This window comes from Vulpes vulpes, chromosome 2, assembly GCF_048418805.1.
Source record: "Vulpes vulpes isolate BD-2025 chromosome 2, VulVul3, whole genome shotgun sequence".
In the NCBI taxonomy this organism is placed as follows: Eukaryota; Metazoa; Chordata; class Mammalia; order Carnivora; family Canidae; genus Vulpes; species Vulpes vulpes.
Genome location: NC_132781.1, coordinates 40,710,711 through 40,731,269, shown reverse-complemented (window position 1 = coordinate 40,731,269; position 20,559 = coordinate 40,710,711). Strand labels below are relative to the sequence as shown.

Below are 20,559 nucleotides of genomic sequence, written 5' to 3'. Positions count from 1 at the left end.
TTATTTTTCTAAGGGAAAATGAAAGTTGCTCCGTTATTTCTTACCAGAAAGACTCAGAAAACAGCTGATCCTGTTCTTGGTTTTGATGAAAGCAGGTCAGTCCAATACAAAATTTTTAAATGCTGAAATATCTTACGGAATGTTTTTTGTATTTTTGCTTTACTTTGATGAGAAAGCGTGTACATTATCATTTGAGGCTTTAACAAGTTCATTTTTATTTTTATTTTTTTCAAAAGATTTTTATTTATTCACGAGAGACACAGAGAGAGTGGCAGAGACATAGGCAGAGGGAGAAGCAGGTTCACCACAGGGAGCCCAATGTGGGACTCGATCCCTGACCTTGGGATCAGGCCCTGAGCCAAAGGTATACACAGTCAACCGCTGAGCCACCCAAGCATCTCTAACAAGTTCATTTTTAAAGGTGACAATATTGACAGTGCTGCAACTGCAACTTGAAGATCAGACATTTTGTGGCCATCTCTAGATGAAACAGTGGGAAAATAAACCAAAAGCACCAGAGAGCTGATTATGAACTTATTCAATAAATATTTAAATACCTGGTACGGGGGTGCCTGGCTGGCTCAGTGGAAAGAGTGTGAAACTCTTGATGTCAAGGTCATGAGTTTGAGCCCCACACTAGGAATAGAGATTATATTTAAAAATAAATAAAATAAAATCTTTAAATACATGCTATGTATGAAGCACTGTATTTGGTACAGGAATATTATGGAGAACAAAACAAGACACATTCTCTGTCCTCATGAGGTTTATACTCTGGAAGAAAGATAATCTATGATTAAACATCAGTTGGACCAACAAATGAAAAATTGCAGTTGTGCTAAGAAGGAGAGGTATCAAGTTCTTTTACGTTTCTATTAAGTGGATTTGGTCTGGTCAAGCAAGCAAGGCTTTGCTAAAGAAATGTCACCTGAACTGAAGTATTAGCAGGAGTTCATCAGGAGGAACAGTGTTTTAGCCAGAGGGAACAGTCTGCAGAGTCCCTGTAGCTGGAGAGAGCATGGAAAATAGTAAAGGTTGAAAGAATGCCAGTGTGGATTGAGCACAGAGAGCAGAAGTGAGAGGAATGTGGGATTAAGCTGGAGAGGTGGGTGCCAGTCCATGTAGCACCTTTAGACCATGTGAAAGAATTGTGTCGTTATACCAAGGGCAATAAGAATTAGGTAATAGGAAGCGTCCATACTTAAACACAAGTATGAACATAACCATTTTGAATTTTGGAAAGTTTATTCTGACTACTGGATCAGTATGCTAGATTAAAATCCATAATGATTAATTATATCTGGGGGTTAGGGGTAGGAGAAAGGAAGGTGTAAAGATGATACTTAAGTTCTAGTATCCCGATGCAAGTGGATGGCATGATGAAAGAAGACCAGGTTTGGCACATCATGGTTCAGGTTATTTTTTCCTTTTTCACTTTTATTGAGGTATAATTACATATTATTAAATGCACAAATCTTTTTTGTATTTAAGTACAATTGACATACAATATCCTGTTAGTTTGAGATGTACATGATAGTGATTCAATATTTTTATACATTACAAAAAGATCCCCATAAGTCTAGTTACCATTTGTCATTGTATAGAAAGTTACTACCGTTGATTGATTATGCTCCCTATGCTGTACATTTCATCCCACAACTCAGCTATTTTATGACTAGAAGTTTGTACCTGTTAATCCTCTTCCTCTGTTTTATCTGCCTCCACCCCTTCCCTATTCTGGTAGTCAATGCTTTGTTTCCTGTGTCATGAGTCCATTTCTGTTTTATTTGTTCTTTTTGTTAAATGCATAATCCTTAAACATAACAGTTTTGATAAGTACATTAAATCACATTTAACATATTTCTTTTACTCCTGAAAGGTTATTCTTTTTCTATTATTGTCCCTACCACAACAAAAAGTTACCACTATTCTGATTTCATCACAGTTGATTAGTTTGATTTCTGTTACCATGGATTTGTTTTGCCAGTATCTAATTGCTTTTGCTCAGTACACACACTTTTTAAAAATCAGCTTTATTCAGGTATAATGTACAATCTTATGTACACAATGTCAAGTAAATAGTTCGAGGTTTTTTTTTTTTTTTTGAAAATTTTTTAAATTTATTTATTCATGAGAGACACAGAGAGAGAGAGAGAGAGAGAGAGAGAGAGAGGGGCAGAGACACAGGCAGAGGGAGAAGCAGGCTCCATGCAGGTAGCCTGACGTAGGACTCGATCCAAGGTCTCCAAGATCACACCCTGGGCTGAAGGCAGCGCTAAACAGGTGAGCCACCGGGCTGCGCATAGTTTGAGTTTTAACAAATGTACACATCTGTGTAATCATCATAACAATAGAGAACATTTTCTTCACACTCTAAAAAGTTCCTTTGTGCCTCTTTGCAGTTAATCCCTGCCCCCAGGTCCCAATCCTATGCAATTTCTGGTCTGTTTTCTGTTGATATAGATTGGTTTGCCTTTTCTAGAATTTCATAGAAATAAAATCATACAGGGTACACTTTTGTCTCTGGCTTCTTTCAGTCAATGTAATGTATCAGTAGCCTATTCTTCTTTATTGCTGAATAGTATTCCTTATATGAATATACCACAGTTTGTTTATCCATTCTTTTATTAATGGCCATTTGGGTTGTTTCCAATATTTGGCGATTATTAATTAGGCTGCTGTGAACATTCCATACACATGTGTAGACAGTGTTCTCATTTCTCTTGAGTAAATACCTAGAAATGGAATTGTTCTGTCACTGGGTAGGTATATGTTTAACAGTATACAAATCTGCCAAACTTTTCCCAAGTGGTGGTTCTATTTTCCACTCCCACTGGCAATATAGGAGAGTTCCAATTGCTAACACTTGGCATTATCAGACTTTTTAAATTTTAGCCATTTTAATAGGTTTCTAGTGATATATTACTATTTTTTATTCTTTTACGTATTATTTTTAATCAATTATTTTTTTAATTTTTAAAAATTATTTATTCATGAGAGACACAGGGAGAAAGGCAGAGACATAGGCAGAGGAGAAGCAGGCTTCCCCCAGGGAGTGTGATGTGGGACTTGATCCCAGGACCCCACAATCACACCCTGAGCCAAAGGCAGACGCTCAACCACTGAGCCACCCAGGCATCCCAATTAGTTACATTTTAAACCTTGTTGAGGTATAATTTACATATAGTCACCTGTATTTAAAGTGTATAACTTACTTGGTGACCTTTGTCAGTTGTGTGAAAGCACCATCACTGCCATACAGATGCTGGTTTATTTCCATTGTCCTCTAGAAGACTCCTTATGCCCTTCTGCAGTTCTTCTAGTCCCAGCTCAGACAAGTGCCAATCTCTTTTTCTTTATGTTAATTTGCATTTTCTAGAAATCTTTATTAATGAAATCATATATACTTTTTTTTACCTGGCCTCTTTAAGTGTCCTGATTTTGAGATTTATTCATGTTATCAAACACAGTTGACTCCTGAACAACATGGCTTGAATTATGTAGGCCCGCTTACATGGATGTTTTACATTACGGTGCTGTAAAAATCTATTTTCCTTATGATTTTCTTAATATTTTTGTCTCTAGCTTTATTGTAAAGAATATAGCATGTAATACATACAACATAGACTATATGTTAATCACCTGTTAGTGTTAGTCACTAAGGCTTCCAGTCCACAATAAGCTTTTATCAGTAGGTAAGATTTTGGGGAGTCAAACATTACACATGCATTTTTGACTACACATGGGGTCGGCATTCATAACTCCCATATTGTTCAAGAGTCAATCAGTAGTTCATTATTATAATATTTTTGCTGAATAGTATTCCGTTGTTTGGATATACCACTTTTTGTCTCCTCACCTGTTGGTGGACATTTGGGTTTCCAGTTTTAAGCTATTGTGAATAAAGATGTTGAAAACATTTGTGTAGAAGTCTGCTGGGATTTTGCTGATGATTGTATTAAATTGTGAGAGAATTGATTTAACAGTATTAAGTCTTCTGATCTAAGAACATGGCATGTATTTCTATTTGAGTTTTTAATTTCTTTCATCAGTGTTCTGCGGTTCAGTGTAGAGGTTTTATACATGTTGTGTTAAATTTATCTCTAGTTATTTCATGTATTTATTATTATTGTAAATGGTACTGTTTTCCAATTGCTGATTTCTAGTATATAGAAATAAAATTGATTTTTTTTTAATCTGTAGATCCCACAGTCTACCATTTCACCTAATGCTATTATCTTAGATGCATTTGCTTTAGCCAGTAGAATTGCTTGAAGGAAGAAATTTGCTGGTTTTGGACTACTTAAATTTCTTAAAATTATTATGTTCCTTAATTGGTGCACTATGAAAGAATTTTAAAAATAATTGATGTTGAAATAACTTTAAGAAAAGTTACTAGAATACTATAAAGAACTCCATATCCCTTTACCAAGATTTTCCATTTCTGTGACTTTTTATTGAAGTGTGCAGACCATATGTGTTGTAGGATGACTCTCAACTCACCACTCAAAGATAGCCTCTGTTAACATTTTGGTGGATGTCCTTCAAATCATTTTTCTCTATGTATTTTTATGGAATTTCTTAAAACTGATAGTCCCTCATTATGAGACTCAAGTTCTACATTTCTGTCAGAATTACTACAGAAAACAGTGCTCTGCTCTTCTCCCTGCATCACATAAGGAGGTGTAGGTGACCTTACCTCACCACTGGTGATGCTGAGCTTGACCTGCTGGTCATGTTGACGTCTGCTAGATTTCTCCACCTTAAATTCACCCTTTCCTTGGAAACTGATTCATATTTGGGGAAAGATATTCTAAAATAATGTCAGTATCTTGTTCTTCAGCAGACCTCCAGTTATTAGCCTTAACATTGATGGTTTCCACTTGGATTAACCACACTGTGATCATTGTCAGATGGTGATGAGCTGTTGCTCATTGTCCTTGGTCGTTTTTTTTTTTTCCCTTGGTCGTTCTTTTTCTATTTGTTGGCTGCTATGAGAAAGTGCTTTTACATCTCTCATTTACATATTTATTCATGGTTTCCTATTTTTTTCATGGAGTTTTAATCCATCAATTTTTATTTTGATATTTAGATTATTTCTAATTAGCTAGTAGGAAGTTTTCAGCATGGTTTCTGTGTCCCTTTGACACATCCCTGTCATTTATTTGGCATTCCTTACTTTGTGGAACACGAAGATGTTCCAGGTTCATCTTTGATATGCCCTGCCCCAGCTCTGTAAATAGCCTTTTTTCCACAGAGCCTTGGTTCTTTTTATTGTAGGATGGTATTTAGAAGCCAAGATCTAAGTGCTTATTTTACTCATTGCTCCTGAGGTATCAGAGCTTCTGGGCTTCTTAGCAGATAAAGCTAGGAAATATGCACACACACAAATATATGCATACACATATACACACACATCCAAACTATTTATAATTGCATATAATACATATTGTATCACATATATATAACGTGTATATTTTACAGCACTACCTTATACCCTTCTCCTGAAAGTTTACCTTCTGCTATAGGCAGGTACTCTTTTTTTTTTTTTTTTTTAATATTTTAAGTACTTTACACCCAACATGGGGCTCAAGCTTACAACCCTGAGATCAAGAGTTGCATACTCTACCGACTGAGCCAGCCATGTACCCTGGGCACATACTCATTTAGCTACCACTTCACCCATCTTTTCCTCCATCCCTCCAACTAACACTAAAAAAAGGTATACCTCCACTTTTCTAAGATTAATTCCTCCACACTGGCTTTGGATCTCATCTTTCCCTCATTTCTCTCAAATAGTAAAGGAAAAGAGAAATGGAAGTTCTTGTTGCCTCTTTAATTACTGATCCAAATTTCTGTTTGTAGAGAATATGACAGTTCTCATTCTGTATGTAACAAGCTAGGAAGGGCAGATAAGCTGTGATACCAGACTCTCCACTCCACTATTCCAGCATCCCATCCTCCTCTACCCCCTCTTTTCCCTCCCGGGGAAGTCAAGACTCTTACATTTAGCAAGATGGAGATAACCCAGGTAAAACCCAGGTGTCAGTAATAAAGGCCCTAATGTTCTCGCTTATTATTTGGGAAACATTTACCTTAGAAATTCCTATATTAACTTTTTGAAATATAACACATTGTTTTCAGATTATAATATAAAGGCTTGCTTCTTAAAAAAGAAGACAGAAGACACAGGGAAAAAACTCACCATTCAAAGATAGCTTCTGTTAACATTTTGGTGGATGTCCTTCAAATCGTTTTTCTCTATGTATTTTTACGTAATTTCTTAAAACTGATAGACTTTTTATGATAAGCAAAAATGAATTTGACCAGCTAACATCTCAAGTAGTTGATTTTTATCAAATTAAAAAGTGTTCTATGGTTTATTTTTTTAAGTGTTTATAACCTTAGGTTTCCTTTTTCACATCTTTTCTTAAAAGTCAAGATACATGTGAAAAATCTCAGGATTGCGATGTGCAGTTTAAAGCAAAGCGTGACTTTCTAATGAGTGGTTTGCCAGAATTGCTGAAACGACAGATTGCAAAGAAAGCTGCTGCATTAGATGTGTACAATGCAGTGAGTACCAGTTTCCAGAGAGTTGTCCACGTACAACAAAAAGATGATGGTGAGTTTGTTATAATGAAATATTTTTAAATGATAGAAGGAATGTGAAACTGTAAGTTGACTTAAAATGAGGCAAAGGTTTAAAGATAATTCTTAAAGGGATTTTTAGTGGGAACTTGAAGAATGTGTTTCATTCTCTCTTCCTCAATCTTGGACTCACTTTACTGAGGATGGGGAGCTTGGGGCAGGAGAACCAGCAGCATCCTCAGCCCTCAACCCTCACCGAGTGCTAATAGAGAGTAAGCACGTGGGTGGGTCCTTCAGTGCTTTTGTTCTGAGAGGCACTGTGTTCTAAAAAAGGCAGTGCTCTTCACACGTAGCCTGTGTGTAACAGGTCATCTTTAAGACTTTCTCAGAGGAGCTCCAGCTCTGTCCTTTCCAATGGGCTACTGAATGTTCAAGGGAAATCTGGTTGCCTCCTTTCCAGAACAGCTTTTTCGCTCTCATCCCATATAAATATCTGCTAGAATAGGTAACAAACAAGTAGCAGCGTTGCGTGCTCCATCTCACCCTTTCCTCACACACACCATGCACATGGGTGAGTTGTTTGCACAAGCCACTTGCACAATTGTCTTAGCTTGATCAGAACTGGATTCTATTTGGATTCAAATGCTATAGTAACCACAGTCTTATTTTACTTATATAGTTTTTAATTACCAAAAGTATACAAAGCTTTATATCATCCTCGTCATTGTTCCTGCCTGTAGGTTTTTTTGTCAGCACAAAAGCAATTGTATTCTTCTCAGCTGGCTTTGTGGTTTGGTTTAATGCACTCCCTCTACTCAATGAAATTTCTACATTCTTTTTCTTTCTCTTTTCCTTTTGTGTTTCTGACCTTAATAGTTTTTGAGTTTTGTTCAGCCTCCCATTTAGATTTGATTTTATTATTTTATTTTATTGAATTTTTTGAGAGGGAAAGAAGAGCACGAGCAGGGAGAGACAGAGGGACAGCACACTCCCCTGCTGACCAGGGAGCCCAACACAAGGCTGTATCCCAGGACCCTGAGATCATGACCTGAGCCTATGTCAGATGCTCAACTGACAGTCACCCAGGTGCCCCTCAGCCTCTCATTTATACAGGGAAATTCCCAACCAGACTTCTTTCCCTTTCTTCCCTGGCTCTGCCATTCGCCATTCAGTTGATGAAACTTGTCTTGTTACTTTCACCAGTTAATTTTATACAGCATTTGTATTACTATATTCAACTATAGAAATTAGTTACACTCTTCTTCCCTGATATTGATAAACACATTTTCACCAGAGCGCTGCTGTCAAACTTAGCATATATATTTGTAGATGAGATGAGGGAAGCCCAGAGAGAATCTCTCTCTTAGAACTTTAAGAGTTATTACATATTGATTTACTAGTATCTGGCATATGTGTGCATAAGTAGTTTAATCTCCATAACCACTCTAGGAGGTTTTGATTATTACAGTTGTCACCTCTGCCTTACAGATGAAAAAGCTAAGGTTTAGGATCTTGCTCATGCTCACCTAGCTAGCAAGTGACACAGTTTGGATTTGAACCCAGGTCTGACTTCAGAGTTTAAACTTTAGAGCAGGATGCTAACTGCCCCTGAAATCTTTACCCTGAGTAGCAAGGTTGATTAAAAAAGAAAAGAAAGTTTGCTATTACTTGGTTATTTTAAACAATTGGAACAGAAGACTCACTAATTTTTTATTAACTGTATTTGTTGGAAGTGAGGGTGGGTTCCCTGTGTAGTCATTTGAGTTTTGGTATCTTTGTGTTAACTGTGTAGTTGTCAGGTCTTTGCATGTTTGCATATTTGGCATTGAATGTATATGAAGGAAAGTAATTAAGATACTTATTTTCTGTTTTTCTTTAGGATGCCACTTGTGGCATTTGAAACCACCTACTTGCCCTCTCTTAACCAAACTTAAAGAACTGAATACTAGAGTAATAGATCTCTCAAAATGTGTTCTTGCTCTTGGTGAATTTTCAACATTGAATTCAAATTCCAAAATTACTAATTCTACGGTTGTGGTAAGTATAGAGAGCTCATCCTTTGTAGGGTTTCCTTCACATCTCTCAGAGGGGAAAAAAAAATTGGATATCTACTATTGTCATCTAAAGTTCATTTTTTTTCCCCTAGAGTCCAATTTAAAAAAATAAATCCCAGTTGAGGTAGACATCTCTTTTAAATATTCCTACAGCTTTGGAAACATTTTAAGAATTAATGGTAGCCAATTTCAAAAGAATATTAGGTTATATAGCACATTTAGGTATTGTATATGTCAGCATTCTAATCTGATAAATATATAACTTACAGTTAGTTGAAAGAGGAAACAATAAAAATATGAATGAAATCCTTCAAAAGCTATGCAAATGCAGCTTTGCTGTCAATGTTGTATTTAGTCACTAAAACTACTCCTACATTAATACTGACTTATTAGAAAGTGGTTGGTGACTAATATTAATAGATCATGTAGGGGTCACCTGGCTGGCTCAGTCAGTGGAGCAGACAACTCTTGGTCTCAGGGTTGTGAGTTTGAGCCCCGTATTGGGCATAGAGATTACTTAAAAAAAAAATCTTAAAATAGATAATGTAGGTCTGTTGTTGAGCATTTTATTCTTTATTGCAGTTTGTGGACAGAAGGAAAGATATGACTGAAGAAATAAGAAATCTTTTGCTAGAGGAAATTAGGTGGTCAAATCCTGAGTTTTCTTTGAGGACATATTTTTCTTTGCTTCTAAAAAAACGAAGTGAGCACCAAGTACTTTCTGAATGTCATCATAAACAAGGTTAGTGACAGTTATCATTTACGTTAACATTTTGCTTTTGAAAACATTAAGACTTGGTCATTGACTCTTGGAAGTCCAGAGAGAATATTGCTGATGATCAGCTGTTCAACTGGAGTAAAGCATCTTGGTCAGTGCAGTGTTGGCCCCTACCATGCAAACCCAAAGACAGATTTTATTAGGTTAAAACATTAATAGTTCATTTAAGGAAAGCCTTAGGTGAGATCATTTGAATTTACATACTTTGTATAAAAGGCAGTCTATAGAACAAGATGTCCTGATTGCATTCATTGTCCACATTTGATCCTTACCTCTTTATCTTGGAATAATAAAATTATTGGATATTTTGAAGTGATATTTAGATGACTGGATATTAAAATTGGTTTTTGGTTGAATAGTAAGCACATGCACTTCTGTAATTTCTGAAATAGAAAGTCCACAACTAGAGCCTGATGTCAATCAAAAGGAAACCAAAAGGAAACGAGTGGAAACAGACATTCATAAGTCAAAAAGAAAGAAACCAAATGAGTCTTCACCAAGTCCAAAAAAGATAAATGAGAAACCAGAAGAACTTGACAAGAGAAACAACTCCAATAGGATAAAGCAAGGCCTTTCTAAAACATCCAGGAAGAAACAAACTACTTTGAGTATAGCGTGTGAAGTAGAAACAGAAGCAGTTGAAGATCCTGATGTTCTGATAATAGATGATGGCAAAGAGTCTCCCTCAGAAAGATCTATTCCTGGTAAATCAGACCTTCTTTCTCTGCTCCTACAACACTTTTGTTTATTTAACCCTTCATTTTCTCTTTTTAATACATGTTCTTTGCAACATTCAAGCTATATATGTATATAAAACAAAATGTGGAAGCCTTATTAATTACACACTGACACAGTGACACATTTAATAGATTGGTGTTTGGTCTTTGATTTTTCTGTGCTTTTGTAAATATGTGTTTTTTTAAAAACCTGGAATTGTACTATACAATTTTTATGTACTTATCATTATTATTTTTTAACGCTATACAAGCTATATCTATTTTATTTTTATTTTTTTATTTTTTTTAATTTTTATTTATTTTATGATAGTCACAGAGAGAGAGAGAGAGAGGCAGAGACACAGGCAGAGGGAGAAGCAGGCTCCATGCACCGGGAGCCTGACGTGGGATTCGATCCCGGGTCTCCAGGATCGCGCCCTGGGCCAAAGGCAGGCGCCAAACCGCTGCGCCACCCAGGGATCCCAAGCTATATCTATTTTACGTGTCTCTGACATGTTCCCATTTGGGTTATCTAGCTTTTTCAAAGTATTTTTTTTAATTAATTAAGTCATCCAGTTATATAGCTTTAAAGTGTGTTTTGATATTTATACAGCAAATTTCCTATCATTTTTTAAAACTATGTTTATGTAGCTGCACTGCTGAAAGACCTACAGATTCTCCTACCCCCACAAATCCCCTTAGGTTTTGATTTTTTAGTGTATAGATTAATTTGGAATGAATTGGCATCTTTACAACATTCCGTCTTCTCAAATGGGAGTAGCACATCTCCATTTACCCAAGTTGACTTAGTAAGTCGTTTTAATTTTTTTTTCCAGGAGTCAAAGGAAATTGCACTAAAATTATACTGCCTTTGCTCCTTTTTTTTTTTTTAAGATTTTATTTATTTATTCATAGAGACGCAGAGAGAGAGAGAGGCAGAGACACAGGCAGAGGGAGAAGCAGGCTCCCTACAGAGAGCCTGACATGGGACTTGATCCAGGGTCTCCAGGATCATGCCCTGGGCTGCAGGCGGTGCTAAACCAACTGCGCCACCAGGGCTGCCCTGCCTTTGCTCTTTAGATTATTTCTTTATTATTTTTCTTCATTATTTCTTCCTTATGTTTCATGTTTCATTTTTTTAGTGATTATTAAAGTTTTAAATATGTGCTAATATTTATCTTTTTAATATTAAAAATTTTTTTTTAAAGATTTTATTTATTCATGAGAGACTCAAAGAGAGAGAGGCAGAAACACAGGCAGAGGGAGAAGAAGGCTCCATGCAGGGAGCCCGACGTGGGATTCAATCCCGGGTCTCCAGGATCTCACCCTGGGCCGAAGGCAGGCTCTAAACTGCTGAGCCACCCAGGGATCTCCTAAAAATTTTTTTTAAGGAATCTCTACCCTCAACATGGGGCTTGAACTCATGATCCCAAGATCAAGAGTCACATGCTGTACCCACAGAGCCAGCCAAGTGCTTCTAAATGTGTACTTTTTTTTTCTTTTTTAAGATTTACTTATTTATTAATGAGAGACACAGAGAGAGAGAGAGCATGGCAGAGACACAGGCAGAGGGAGAAGCAGACTCCATGCAGGGAGCCCGACATGGGACTCGATCCAGGGTCTCCAGGATCATACCCTGGGCTGAAGGCGGTGCTAAACCGCTGAGCCACTGGGCTGCCCTACTTTTTTTTTTTTTTTTTTCTTTTTTAAAGATTTTATTTATTTATTCATGAGTGACACAGAGAGAGAGAGGGGTAGAGATACAGGCAAAGGGAGAAGCAGGCTCCATGCAGGGAGCCTGACGTGGGACTTCATTCCAGGTCTCCAGGATCATGCCCTCGGCTGAAGGCAGTGCTAAACCACTGAGCCACCTGGGCTGCCCTAAATGTGTACTTTACTGTCATGAGACTTTATGGTGGTTAGCTTTTTATTATTATTTTTTTTAATGATATATTTATTTGAAAGTGTGCACGGAAGGGGAGGATGGAGGTTCAGCAGAGGGCTAAGGGAGAGGAGCTGACTCTGCCGGGTGCAGAGCCAGACATCTTACAATCCTGAGATCATGACCTGAGCCAAAATCAAAGAGTTGGCTGCCACCTAGGTGCCCCCCCCCCCCCCTTTTAAAGTAGGCTCCGTGTCCATCATGTAACCCATTGTGGGGCCCAATGTGGGGCTTGAACTCACAACCCTGAAATCAAGACCTGACCTGAGATCAAGACTTGGACACTTACCTGACTGAGTCACCCACTTGGCCCAGTGGTGGTTAGCTTCTAAGGGGGAAGGGTTTTGATAACAAAGAATTTCAAATATGGGGTACCTGGGTGGCTCAGGCACTTAAGTGTCTGACTTCCCCTCAGGTCATGCTCTCAGGGTTCTGGGATCAAGCTCTGCGTTGGGCTCCATAGTCAGTGGCAAGTCTGCTTATCTCTCTGTCCCTCCACCTACTCATGTTCTCTTTCCCTCTTTCTCTCCCTCTCCCTCAAATAAAAATATTAAAAATTCAAAAAAAAAACTTTATTTTTTTTTTTTAATTTTAAAAAAAGAACTTTAATGTAAAGTTGCCCTTTTTGGCATTTTGTAGATATAAATACTTGTATAAATACGTATTATTTACAAGAAACAATACTGTAAATGTCTAAGAATATATACTTATGTCAAGGAGCAATATTTTAATGCATATTTTTTTGCTTTAGATTCTGGAACTGAAGACATGCTTTGGACAGAAAAGTATCAACCTCAGAACTCCAGTGAACTCATAGGCAATGAACTGGCTATAAAAAAGTTACATAGGTTGGTAAAACTTGTAAAAGAATTGAGAAATTGTTTATGAACCTAGTTTTACTACTTTATTTTATTTATACTAAAATCTAGAAATTATAAAGTAATACATTACATGATAAAATCTTTAAAAAAAAGAAAATTAGGAAAAACGTGAAAAGTAAATATTCCTTTTTTCTTCCATTTCTACTCTCCAGAGGTCAACCATTAAAGATTTTTTGTAAAACCTTCCAGGAAAAAAATTTATGCATATATTGGCTCCTTTCTTCCTAACAAATAGGATCATATTACTATTAATTCAGGTCCATAATCTTTTTTTTAAAGATTTTATTTATTCAGAGAGAGAGAGAGAGAGAGGCAGAGACACAGGCAGAGGAAGAAGCAGGCTCCATGCAGGGAGCCTGATGAGGGACCCGATCCTGGGAGTCCAGGATCACGCCTTGGGCCAAAGGCAGGCGCTAAACCGCTGAGCCACCCAGGGATCCCTCAGGTCCATAATCTTTTGTTTATGATTCCCATATCCAAGAAGTTCTGAAAACCGAAAGTTACTAACTTTATCATATATTATGAGTTTTAAGAATCTCACTTAATAGGAGTTCATATATTTTTTATTTATTATTATTATTTTTTTTTTTTTAAATCTTTCCAGGGATTTCTTTATTTCTTTTTTTTTTTTAATTTATGATAGTCACAGGGGGAGAGAGAGAGAGCGAGAGAGAGAGAGAGAGGCAGAGACACAGGCAGAGGGAGAAGCAGGCTCCATGCACCGGGAGCCCGAAGTGGGACTCAATCCTGGGTCTCCAGGATTGCACCCTGGGCCAAAGGCAGGTGCCAAACCGCTGCGCCACCCAGGGATCCCCCAGGGATTTTTTTTTTTTAAAGGTTTTATTTATTTATTCATGATAGACACACACACAGAGAGAGAGAGAGAGGCAGAGAGGCAGAGACACAGGCAGAGGGAGAAGCAGGCTCCATGCAGGGAGTCTGACATGGGACTCGATCCTGGGACTCCAGGATCACACCCTGGGCGGAAGGCAGGTGCTTAAACCACTGAGCCACCCAGGCTGCCTAGGAGTTCATATATTTTTTAAAATAGAAATATTAAGTAATTGTAGATGTAACGCTACAGACCCCATTAGAGGTATTGTGGTATATATGATATATGTGCCAAATTACTTTTCTAATACCTGAAAATTTTTGAATTCTAAAACTCCCTTGTCCAAAGGATTTCATATAAGAAACAGGGGCCCATAATAATGGTTAACACTTTGAGCTTAGTACTGTTCTAAGTATTTTCATTGTTCTTAGCTCATTTAATCCTTAAAACTGTACCATGAGGGTAGATACTATTGTCCTTATCTCATAGATGAGGAATGGGCCTACGGGGTTGAATATTTGTCCAGAGTCACACAGCTCGAAAGTGCTGGAGCTGAAACTCAGACTTGGGCAGTCTAGAAATTAATCTTTCTACTTATGCTTAATACCATGTATTAGGCATCTTTCATGTCATCACATGGTCTCCTCAGTTCTTTACAGTTGTTCTGTACTGGTTTCTTAGGTAACTCTACTGTATGTATCTTTTTTTCCTACTGAGATACTTAGGTTTTTCCCTTTGGAAGCTAGTATAAACAATGTTGCAGTGAATAACTTTGCACATAGAGTCTTGCGTATTTTGGTAAAATTACTTCATTTAAAAATGTTCATGCAAAAAAAAATAAAAATATTCATGCCCATGTAAAGATATTTTACTATATATAGTTGGTTCAAAGAGATCTCTATTCTGTGAATTATTTTTATTAACATACATTTTCTCATGGCAGCTGGTTGAAAGACTGGAAGAAAAGAGCTGAATTGGAAGAAAGACAAAATTTGAAGGGAAAAAAAGATGAGAAACAGGAAGGTATTTTGAGTCATTTGATTTTCTAGTTTTTATAAATTAAATTTCCAGCATTTATTGGCAAGAAGTTTGTAAGGTTTGATCATTGCATTTTGTGAGTTAGAATTGCTGCCCAAGCAATTATCAATTCATAATTTGCATTTGAATAATTTTTCAGATCTGTCGGATAGCATAGATTTTAAAGGCAGTTCAGATGACGAAGAAGAGACTCGCCTTTGCAATACTGTTCTTATAACAGGGCCAACAGGAGTGGGGAAAACTGCTGCAGTGTATGCTTGTGCTCAGGAGCTTGGATTCAAGGTTAGTAAGAGCTACACTGGGAGAATGTTAATGTAGTAGTTACACTTGGATTAAAGAAAAACCAACCATTCTGCCTTGCTTTCGTATATTCTTCTTTTAGATATTTGAAGTCAATGCATCTTCTCAGCGCAGTGGTAGACAAATTCTATCTCAACTGAAGGAAGCTACTCAGTCCCATCAAGTGGACAAGCAAGGTGTAAACTCTCAAAAACCTTGTTTTTTTAATAGTTACAACCTAGGCAAGTCACCAAGTAAGTAAATTATTTTCCTTAGGTCATAACCTTTGAAAAAATAAAATCTGCAAGAAGAATTTTAGTAATCAGCATTTTGCCATTCGTTTTTTATATTTTCCTACACACACACACGCACATACCTTTAAAATTATTATTTTTTTCCTGGACAGTTTTTTTTTTAAGATTTTATTTATTTATTCATGAGAAACACACACACAGAGAGAGGCAGAGACACAGGGAGAAGGAGAAGCAGGCTCCATGCAGGGAGCCTGACGTGGGACTCAATCCCGAGACTCCAGGATCACACCCTGGGCGTAAGGCAGGCACTAAACTACTTGGCCACCCAAGGATCCTTTGATAAGGACTTTAAAAGAAAAAAAATTTTTAAATATTTTATTTATTTATTCATGAGAGACACAGAGAGAGGCAGACACATAGGCAAAGGGGGAAAAGCAGGCTCCATGCAGGAGCCTAGTGCAGAACTCAATCCCAAAACTCCAGTGTCACGTCCTGAGCCAAAGACAGATGCTCAACCACTGAGCTACCCAGGCGGCCCTTAATAAGGACTTTATTTATTTATTATTATTATTATTTTAAGATTTTATTTATTTATTCATGAGAGACACAGAGAGAGACAGAGGCAGAGACACAGGTGGAGGTAAAAGCAGGCTCCATGCAGGGAGCCCCACATGGGACTCGATCCCAGGTCTCCAGGATCACACCCCCGGCTGACGGCGGCGCTAAATTGCCGGGCAACCAGGGCTGCCCAATAAGGACTTTCTAAAAAGTAATATAACCACAGTATCATAATTAGACCTGGAAATTAACTTTATACCTTAATTTGGTCTAATACATACTCTTATTTTAGCTTTCTGTTTCAAATGATTTGTGCAAACATGGTTTACGTCTTTTTTTTTTTTTTTAAGATTTTTATTTATTCATGAAAGACCAGAAAGAGAGGAGAGACACAGGCAAGAGGGAGAAGCAGCCTCATCACAGGGAGCCTAATGGGGGGCTTGATCTCCAGACCTTGGATCACGCCCTGAGTGAAAGGCAGACGCGCTCAACTGCTGAGCCACACAGGCGTCCCTACATCTTATATTTGATTTATGTCTTTTAAATTTCTTTCAGTCTCCCTAATAATTACCTCATCCTGGTGCGTCTGAGTGGTTTGGTTGAGTTCTGCCTTTGGTTCAGGTCATGATTCCGGGGTCCTGGGATCGAGCCCACATCAGGCTCCCTGGTCAGCAGGGAGCCTGCTTCTTCCTCTCCCTCTGCTGCTCCCCCTCCTTGTGCTCTCTCCCTCTCAAGTAAATAAATAAAATCTGGGATCCCTGGGTGGCGCAGCGGTTTGGCGCCTGCCTTTGGCCCAGTGCGCGATCCTGGAGACATGGGATTGAATCCCACGTCGGGCTCCCGGTGCATGGAGCCTGCTTCTCCCTCTGCCTATGTCTCTGCCTCTCTCTCTCTCTCTCTCTGTGACTATCATAAATAAATAAAAATTTAAAAAAATAAATAAATAAATAAAATCTTTAAAAATAATAATAATAATAGTTACCTCATCCTTTTCATATCATTTATTTGTTGAAGAACATAAGTCATTTTTCATAAAATTACTCGTTTTCGATTTGGCTTATTGTATCTTCATGGTATCAGTTAATATATTCCTCTTCCCTTTTTTCTTGTAAGCTGGCAGTTAGATCTGTGGGTTTGGTTAGATTCAGGTTCTGTTTCAGGGCTGGCATACATGCATAGGCAATGCTGTATACTTCCTATGACATCAGAGCCAAAGATACAATTGTGGTATTAACATGGATTGGTGAGTTCAGTTTTCAGGCTGATCCACCCACTATAAAGTTCCCCCATCACTCTGTTAACTAAAAGTATTTTGTAGTCATCAATAATCTTTATCTCGCTTGATTATTTAATTAACTGATTAACTTGATTATTTAATTAAATTTGATTATTGATTATCTAACTTGATTATTAATTAAAATAATTAATCCTTAATTTTTAAATAAAGGATTTTTAAAATGAGTGATTTTATAATTCACTTAGCCTTTCTGAATTTATTAGTTATACATCTAAGAAGCACTTCTCTCATCCGTTTAGACACTGATACACAGTTTGTACAGGAAAGGCACAAGAAATGTTTCATTCTTCCCTTTTATTTATCAATTCTTAGCATATTGGTATCCTAATAATCTCTGACGTTTGGGGTAGTTTGTTTATTTTAGTATTATGATGAACTCATGGATTTGTATATATTTAATGTGTTTTAGTCCTTTGTATTCATTATTCTGGTTGCTTTTAAGATTTTCTCTTTGTCACTAGTTCTAAGAGACTATGATTTTGATGTGCATGGGTATTTTCTTCATGTAGTTGGGTTTTACTGAGCTTCTTATATGAATGAGTTTATATTTTCATCAAATTTGGAAGACTTGAGGGGGACCCTCTGCAAATTTCTGAAACACTCTGTGTAACTCTTCTCTTCACTCTTCTGCCCCATGACTTTCTACCTTGACATCTCCAGACTCCTGTTGAGTCTCCTCAGTTCAGGAAACCTCTGGACTGGCTTCCCCTTCTTTACAATGTGGCCTAGATACTGTCTCACAAGGCAGGAAGCTAGGCAATTCCTGGGGTTCACCTTGTTTCCTGTCTCTCAGGTATATCACTGTCCTTTTTTGCATGATGTCCAAAGTCTTGAAAAGCATTGTTTCATCTATTACGTTTGGGGGTTTTTTGTGTTAATTCAGATATATGGGTAAATCCAATGTATGTCTTTGTCAGAAACAACCTTTTAGGGGCACCTGAGTGGCTCAGTGGTTGAGCATGCCTTTGGCTCAGGTTGTGATCCCGGGGTCCTGGGATCAAGTCCCGCATTGGGTTCCAGAACCCTCAGGGAGCCTGCTTCTCCCTCTGCCTGCGTCTCTGCCTCTCTGTGTCTCTCATGAAAAAATAAATAAAATCTTAAAAAAAAAAAAAAAAAAGGCAGCAGAAACCTTTTTTCTTTTTGGGCTCATATAATCTGCTCTTTGACTAGTGGTAATGCAACTTAATTGGCTTGTATCCTTTTGATGTAGCCCCAGTAATCTTGATATTTATTTTTTTCTGGCTTATTAAGATGTCTTAGACCTAGAAGTAGTACTCTCTCCATGGAGCTGATTGCTTTTGTGGAAAATCCTTGAAAAAGAATATATCAATAAAATTTAGCCAAGCACTTACTAAGTATCTGTAAGTAAAATTGGCATGTATTTTCTAATACCAGTTTGGACTGATGCCAGTCCATGATCAAGCAATCCTTGTACTATGTCAAAATTAGAAAAATAAGGAAAAAATGGTAATTTTTTAGTAAATTGAAATCTATTCCATATAAAGGAATATTTTTTATTTTAAGATTATGTGCCTGTTACCTTGTGTTGAAATGCCCTATTTTTATAACATGATAGTGACATCTAGGATAATTTTTCAAACTCAAAATTTTCTTCTTTTTCTTTTTTTAAATTTAAATTGTAGGTAGTTAATATACAGTCAATATTGGTTTTTGGAATAAAATTCAGTGGTTTATAACATGTAGCACCCAACACTTATCACAAAAATACCTTCCTTAATCCCCATCAGGCATCTAGTCATTCCTTACGCACATCCCTCCATCAACTCTCAGTTTGTTCTTTATCCTTAAGAGTCTCTTATGGCTTGTTTCCCTCTCCTTTTTTTCTTTTTCCCCTTCCCATATAGTTCATCTGTTTTCTTAAATTCCACATATGAGTGAGATCATATGGAATTTGTCTTTGTTTTTTTCACTTAAGCATAATATACTCTAGCTCTATCCATGTCATTGCACATAGTAAACTCAAAATTTTCCGTAAGTTTTCAAGCACCTATAATATGAGAAGATCTGTGAAAGTGGGGTATATTAAAAAATAATTTGAATGTGTGAGGACTCAATCAGAGCACTTAGAGGGGAGAAAAGGACATGCTCCAGAATAAATGCTTGGCACCATAGGACTTCTGGAGGGTCAAGATCAGCCATTTATTTTTAAACTTTGTATCTATCCTCCACAGTATCACTAGAAAAACATATTGTTTTCTTTGCAATATCCATTTACTACAGGGCTAAAATGAAGTTGGATAACAATGTTCTGTAATGTGCTTAGAATGTACCATTATCACTTTTCCTCTAGCCTCTTCTGAACTCCACCAGATGTAGAGAAAGTGAATGGAGGGATTATGAACATTCTTTGCCTCAAGGATATACATTTCTTTAGAAAAGAGTGTCTTTTCCAAATGACTGGTTTTACCTTCTCTGATGATAGAATAACTGTAATAATATAGTACTATTGGTACACAGTATTTGAATGTAAGAATGAAAGAAAATATATCAATTTTTAAGTGGTAAGAGTAGAAATATAGACTGTGGATAATTCAATCTTACCATCCGGTTAACTTTTAGAATACTTATCATTAGTTAAATTTGTTTTTGGCAGAAAAGTTAAACTCCCCTAAGAAAGTTGTTACATCACCAAGGAAACTTCCTCCACCGTTACCACAAACTAGTGTACCAAAGCGAACACTTCCACCTAAAACTTTGGCAAATTATTTTAAAGTGTCTTCCAAGCCGAAAAATAATGAAGAAATAGTACTTCTGGGAAATAATAAAGGTAAGACATTAAATGGACATAATATATGTGACATTTTTTAATACTAATGACCCTGATACATCAAAATATCATATTTCCTGAGTTCCTATTGCTATTTATTAAGCCTCAGCTAGATTGACAGTCCTACATATAGGAGTTTTGATTTTTTTGCTCAGTTATTTTTTCTTCATCCCTTGTTTCACTTTTGATAGGGGGGTTTCTATTTGAGTTTATTCTGCAGAAACATCCAGTGTTCCCTTTTTTTTTTTTTTTTTTTTTTTTAATGATAGTCACACAGGGGGAGAGAGAGAGAGAGAGAGGGGCAGAGACACAGGCAGAGGGAGAAGCAGGCTCCATGCACCGGGAGCCCGACGTGGGATTCGATCCCGGGTCTCCAGGATCGCGCCCTGGGCCAAAGGCAGGCGCCAAACCGCTGCGCCACCCAGGGATCTCAACATCCAGTGTTCTATTAAAACTTGATTCTAGGGCAGCGCTGGTGGCGCAGCGGTTTAGCGCCGCCTGCAGCTCAGGGCGTGATCCTGGAGACCCGGGGATCGAGTCCCACATCGGGCTCC

The 20,559-nt window shown here is 37.4% G+C and overlaps 1 protein-coding gene across 1 annotated transcript in view; it reads left to right on the top strand.

Annotated features, from left to right (window-relative positions):
• Positions 1–20,559, top strand: part of ATAD5 (ATPase family AAA domain containing 5) — a 48,138-nt gene that overhangs the window by 12,558 nt on the left and 15,021 nt on the right. Inside the window, exons 6-15 of the mRNA XM_026016252.2 lie at positions 14–95; positions 6,438–6,622; positions 8,468–8,625; positions 9,225–9,384; positions 9,813–10,124; positions 12,830–12,926; positions 14,735–14,814; positions 14,969–15,111; positions 15,212–15,362; positions 19,832–20,005. Of these exons, the coding sequence (XP_025872037.2) occupies positions 14–95; positions 6,438–6,622; positions 8,468–8,625; positions 9,225–9,384; positions 9,813–10,124; positions 12,830–12,926; positions 14,735–14,814; positions 14,969–15,111; positions 15,212–15,362; positions 19,832–20,005 (1,542 nt within the window). The remainder of the gene's footprint in view (positions 1–13; positions 96–6,437; positions 6,623–8,467; positions 8,626–9,224; positions 9,385–9,812; positions 10,125–12,829; positions 12,927–14,734; positions 14,815–14,968; positions 15,112–15,211; positions 15,363–19,831; positions 20,006–20,559) is intronic.